Source organism: Neomonachus schauinslandi, chromosome X, assembly GCF_002201575.2.
Source record: "Neomonachus schauinslandi chromosome X, ASM220157v2, whole genome shotgun sequence".
NCBI classification, from domain to species: Eukaryota; Metazoa; Chordata; class Mammalia; order Carnivora; family Phocidae; genus Neomonachus; species Neomonachus schauinslandi.
This window is the reverse complement of record NC_058419.1, coordinates 53004026-53010571: the sequence shown is the minus strand read 5'-3', so window position 1 is coordinate 53010571 and position 6546 is coordinate 53004026. Positions and strand designations below refer to the sequence as shown.

At 37.8% G+C, this 6546-nt stretch overlaps 1 protein-coding gene across 1 annotated transcript; it reads left to right on the top strand.

Moving 5' to 3' along the window:
• Positions 1-5290: 5290 nt before the first annotated feature.
• Positions 5291-6113, top strand: FAM133A (family with sequence similarity 133 member A). Its single transcript, XM_021693511.1, has one exon. The coding sequence runs from the start codon at positions 5291-5293 to the stop codon at positions 6020-6022; it is 732 nt and encodes a 243-aa protein (XP_021549186.1). The 3' UTR covers positions 6023-6113.
• The last annotated feature ends 433 nt before the right edge of the window (positions 6114-6546 follow it).

Sequence of the window (6546 nt, the reverse complement as noted above, 5' to 3'; positions counted from 1 at the left end):
TTATTCTTTGCATCTGTTCTTGCAAGAAGAAGCATTTCCTACCTGTGACTTTGAGTCCTCTCTGCTTTCTCTACAGTTTTGCCACATTAGTTATTCCCTCTCTTTTCTATCTCCTTTTTTATTTTCTTAAAACTCTCTCATACACCATTCTTCTTTTTTTTAAGATTTTATTTATTTATTTGACAGAGAGAGACACAGCAAGAGAGGGAACACAAGCAGGGGGAGTGGGAGAGGGAGAAGCAGGCTTACCGCTGAGCAGGGAGCCAGATGAGGGGCTCGATCCCAGGACCCTCAGCCACCCAGGTACCCCTATAACTCCATTCGTCTTGTCACCCTGTGAATCTGTTCAAGTTTCTTCAGTGACAAAAACAAATACAAAAAAAAATCATTTTCTTTAATTCTGCATCCTTCATGATAGTTACCATCTTATCTCTATTTTTTTTCTCAAATGTATCTTTATACCCTATATCTCTACCTTCTCAACTCCCATTTAGTCTTTAAAGTCTTTAACCTGTGGTCTTCTGGCTTCTGCCCTCACTGTTTAATTGAAATTGTACTAGCAAAGGTTACTAATGATTTCTTCCTAGCTAAATTTAATGGATATTTTCAGATTTTATCTTACTTGATCCATCTGCTGTATTTAATATTGTCCATGATATCTTTTCTTCTCTGGATTTTTAAAGGTAAAGATGACACCTGCTCATTGTAGAAAATGTAAACATTATAGAAAAACATACAAAAGGAAATTATGCCTCCCCAATATGCAGAGATAACTGATATTTACATTTGATGAACTGTTCACTGAACAATATGTTGTGGATATTGTATTCCATTGTATATATACACTATAATTCACATAAGCTGTTTCATATTTTTTAAATTTTTAATGATTTTATTTATTTATTTATTTATGTATTTAGAGAGTGTGTGTGAGCAGAGAGAGGGGCAGAGGAAGAGGGAGAGAGAATCTCAAGCAAACTACACGTTTAGCACAGCCTGACGTAGGGCTCAATCCCTTGACCCTGAGATTATGACCTGAGCCAAAATCAAGAGTCAGACACTTAAATGACTGAGCCATCCAGGAACCCCAAACCTGTTTGTTATTGATGGACATTTAGTTTTTTTCCAAAATTTGATATTTAAAAATTGCTCAAATTAAATTCATGAACACACATCTTTGAGGATTGTTGTCCTCACCTTGAAACTTTATTCTCCTTCCCTGTGTTTCTGTAACTCTTACTTTTTTTTTCTGATAGCAATCTAGCTCTTAACATTCTAGCTAATTTTCTGAAGTCTTATTTATAGGCTTTACTCTCTCTGGCAACCTCTTGCATCTTGTTAAATTGGATCCAATGCTCAAGTCTTTCTTCATCTGAAATCTCCCCAAGGTAATTTAATTTTTCTCTCATGTATTTAGCCTTCACTCAGTGACTGCCAATCCTACATCTCTAATTCAGGTCACATTCCAGCATGCCAACACCCATACATCTGATTTTCTACATGCAGCTCCATTCAGATGTCTCATAGGCACCTCAAACTTTATGAATCCAATATTGAATGTAGACCTTTCCTTAAAGTCTGCCATTTCCTATATTACCCAGTCATTGGCATTGCCTTATATCTATGCTCACAAGCCAGAATCTTGTCCTTTCTCGCTCTCACCCTTTGTATACAATTAGTCATTAATTTTAGTGTAATCATCTCAACATTTCTCAGGTATCTTCCCCTCTCTATTCAAAATGCTGCTGATTTTATTTTAGACCCTTTCATTTCTTGTCTGAATGAATACTTAAGTGATCTCATTGCCTTCATTCTTACTTGCATCCAATCCAACTTCCATGCTATAAAAAATTGTTTTGTAAACACTCAAACATGGTCATATCATTCTCCTGTTTAAAATAGTCATTATCTCCCAATTAAGTTCACTTTAAATGCAGTAAACTATCACCAAGGGTCGCTGTAACATCTGTGACATTGAGCTTATGATGAGTAGGTATGTTTGGTTGATTTAAAGGGTCAGAGTCAGGATGGAGATTGACAGGAAAATCTATGATATATCTGATCATCTTTTGCTTCTCTTTAAAGGACTTTGTTGGCTTCCTAACAACTATATATTTTAGAGGGGTTCTGTGATCAGGCTATTTCCTGTCTATGAATCCTCACTTCTAGCCACTGCTTTCTTGAAATTTAGGCTGCATCAACACTAAACACATGGTGCTCTTTCATATCCCTGTGTTTTGTTTTTTTTTTTCACATTTTGTTTTCTCTGCCTGGAATGTCCTTCATGTCTTAATTTCCAGAATAAACTTTTATTCTTTAAAATCCTGTACAGGGCGCCTGGGTGGCTCAGTCGGTTAAGCGACTGCCTTCGGCTCAGGTCATGATCCTGGAGTCCCGGGATCGAGTCCCGCATCGGGCTCCCTGCTCGGCAGGGGGTCTGCTTCTCCCTCTGACCCTCTTCCCTCTCATGCTCTCTGTCTCTCATTCTCTCTCTCAAATAAATAAATAAAATAAAATCTTTAAAATCCTGTACAGACATCACCAATTCTAGGAAGTTTCTCTAAATACCCCTTTCTCCCGGAGCCATACACCCATCTATCCATTCATTTGTTTATTACTGAACCAATATTTATTGAGTACTTATTGTGAGCCACATGGCATGTTACATACTAGAAACACCATGGTGAATAAGAAAGATTAAACATACCCTTTACTCTTCTTGGCCTTATATTTAGTGGTGGACACACACACAAACACACATCCAAATAACCAGACAAATAAAATAATCACCAGTTTGCTAAATGTTGTGCATAAAAGATGCAAAGATCTGTGATACAAAATAATTTGTATGAGGGGCAGATGCAAAGGTAGCATGCTTTAATATAAAGTTGATGCATATGAAGTTGCTGGTATTTGTTTCTGTCCCATCTAATTGGCAGTTTTATGTAGTTCAACCTAATAATTTCCTTACGGAGGAATTGACATTTAAACTGAGCCCTGGGCACCTGGGTGGCTCAGTTGGTTAAGCATCCAACTTTTTTTTTAAAGCATTCTCCCTATTTATTTATTTATTTATTTTTATTATGTTCAGTTAGCCAACATATAGTACATCATTGGTTTTTGATGTAGTGTTCAACAATTCATCAGTTGCATATACCACCCAATACTCATCACATCCTGTGCCCTCCTCAATGCACATCACCCAGTTGCCCCATCCCCCCAACCACCTCCCCTCTAACAACCTTCAGTTTGTTTCCTGGAGTCCAGAGTCTCTCAGGGTTTGTCTCCCTCTCTGATTTCTTCCCATTCAGTTTTCCTTCCCTTCCACTGTGGTCCTCTGTGCTATTCCTTATGTTCCACGTATGAGTGAAACCATATGATAATTATCTTTCTCTGCTTGACTTATTTCACTTAGCATAATACCATCCAGTTCCATCCATGTCAGTGCAAATGGTAGGTATTCATCCTTTCTGATGGCTGAGTAATATTCCATTGTATATATGAACCACATCTTCTTTATCCATTCATCTGTTGAAGGACATCTCGGCTCCTCCCACAGTTTGGCTATTGTGGACATTGCTGCTATAAACATTGGGGTGCATGTGCCCCTTCTTTTCACTACATCTGTATCTTTGGGGCAAATACCCAATAGTGCAATTGTTGGGTCATGCAGGCTGGTGCTGCCACTCTGGAAAGCATCCAACTCTTGATTTCAGCTCAGGCTGTGATCTCAGAGTCATGAGATCAAGCCCCGCATTGGACTCTGCTCTGGGCATGGAGCCTGCTTAAGATTCTCTCTCTCCCTCTGGCCCTCCCCCCTCTCTAAAAATAAATAAAATAAAATGAATACATACACACATACAAATAAATAAGCTGAGACCTGAAGAATGTAGTAGCATGGGTCCTGATGGCTAAGCTTGGAGCGTATCATGTCCCAGAAACCAAGAGAAGATAAGAAAAGATAGAATTGAGAAAAGGGGTGATGAAAGTGAGAGAGAGGGGTGCCTGGGTGTCTCAGTCAGTTAAGTGTCTGCCTTCAGCTCAGGTCATGATCCCAGGGTCCTGGGATTGAGACCCACCATCAGGCTCTCTGCTCAGCGGGGTGTCTGCTTCTCCCTCTTCCTCTGCCTACTGCTCTAGCTTCTGCTCTGCCTACTTGTGCTCTCTCTCTGTCAAATAAATAATAAAATCTTTAAAAAAGAAAAAAAAAAGAGAAGCAGGGCAGATCATATAGGACCTTTATAGGAGTCTGGATTTGATTCTCATTAAAATATAAAGCCACTGTAGTATTTTAAGACCTGCTGGTTGTAGTGTGGGGCTGGAATGGAAGAGAGTAAGGGTAGAAATAAGGGTATCAATTAAGAGGTTGATGTAAAGAGGCAATATAGTGTTATGTCAGGTGTTCAGGGTTTGGAGTCAGGTTGCCTTGGTTTAAATCCTAGTTTGGACATTTATTAGCTGTTACTTTATGCAAGTTACTCAAATTCTCTAAGACTCAGTTTATTCATCTGTGAAATAGGGATAATAATAGAATCATCCTCATAGAATTAGTCTAGAGATTGAATGAGATAATCTGTTACAAAACACTAAGCAGTCCCGGGCAGATAACACTTAATTGACACTAGAGATTAATAGTCCAAGTGAGAGATGATAGTGCCTGTACTAAATTGGTGACAATATATCTGGAAAAAGTGAATGGATATGAGACCTATTGTCAAGGCTTAAACAGCAGAATATAGTAATGGATTAGATGTGAGACTTGAGGGAGAGGATTTTTCAGGTATGCCTCCTAGGTTTCTGTCCGAGTGGAGTGGATTGTGCTGCCCTCTCTTAAGTTGGAGGAGATCTGCCTCATATAGAATTTAGCTATAGAAATTTCTCTTTTTATACTAAATAAGTCCAAATGAAAAAAAGGAAAACAGTATCATATAATATAAAAGGAAATATTTATTTAAAAAATCAGGTAAGTCAGAATTGTACATAAGTTATATAAAATACTTTATTTTAGATCCATACCACAATATCTTGAGTATGCAAAAGTCTTAAATGTGTATATTCTTTATTCCCAAGGTCTAAGATTTTGAAAATTTCTACTGTACTATATGATAGATAGTGAACAATGAAGCTCATGTGTTTATTTTGTCTTATATTAAAGGCATTTTGTAACCATTCCTTTTGCTTCTCTAACAGAATGGAGCCTGCTTGATATACCAGCAGGTGAAGAACCAAAGGAGGGTTTATCTTTATTCTTCTTAGCATTGAGAGTCTGCTCTTGGAACCATCAGGCACCATGGGGAAGCGGGATAATCGAGTGGCCTATATGAATCCTATAGCAATGGCCAGATGGAGGGGCTCAACTCAATCTACAGGCCCAACAATACAAGATTATCTGAATCGACCAAGGCCCACCTGGGAAGAAGTGAAGAAACAATTAGAAAATAAAAAGAAAGGCTCCAAGGCATTAGCTGAATTTGAAGAAAAAATGAATGAGAATTGGAAAAAAGAATTAGAAAAAAGTAGAGAGAAATTATTGAGTGGAAATGAGAGCTCTTCTAAAAAAAAAGAAAAAAAGAAAAAGAAAAAGAAGAAATCTTGTCAGTCTTCATCTTCTTCATCAAGCTCTGATTCTTCAAGCAGTTCAGATTCTGAGGATGAGGAAAAGAAACAAGGAAAAAAGAGAAAGAAAAAGAAGAACCATTCATACAAATCATCAGAAAGCTCTACATATGAATCTGAATCAGAGAGCAAGGAATCTGTGAAAAAGAAAAAGAAGTCAACGGATGAAACAGAGAAAGAAAAGTATATTAGAAGTCTCAGCAAAAAAAGAAAGAAGACTTATCCTGAAGATAAACCCTCATCATCAGAGTACTCATCAGAATCAGATTATGAAGAGGAAGTGCAAGCAAAAAAGAAGAGAAGACATGAAGAGCGAGAAAAAGCAAAGAAGAAGAAGAAGAAACAGCACAAGAAACATAGTAAGAAGAAGAAAAAGAAGTCAGGTTCAAGTCACAAGTCAGGATAACAAGGAAAAAAATTAAGATTTTCCTATTTAAAAAAGCAAGGATTTAAGGAAATTTCAACTGTGAATGTTAGGGCATATTTACCAAAATGCATGAATTTCCTTGTGTTTGTAGAATATTCCTGGACTGAGTGCCAGTCATATGCCACTGTGCCAAAAAGGGCCATAATCATTGCCTGCAGCATAAATATATAATTTTGTTTGTATGTTTTCCCTTCCAGGGTTAATTCTTCTGAGAGCTAAAACCCTGTTGTTCATACTAGTGGTTAAAACATTTGGATTTTGAATTAAAATGTTTTAGATAGGGGCGCCTGGGTGGCTCAGTTGGTTAAGCGACTGCCTTCGGCTCAGGTCATGATCCTGGAGTCCCTGGATCGAGTCCTGCATCGGGTTCCCTGCTCAGCAGGGAGTCTGCTTCTCCCTCTGACCCTCCCCCCTCTCATGTGCTCTCTCTCATTCTCTCTCTCTCAAATAAATAAAATTTAAAAAAATCTTTAAAAAAATGTTTTAGATAATAATTTTGACCC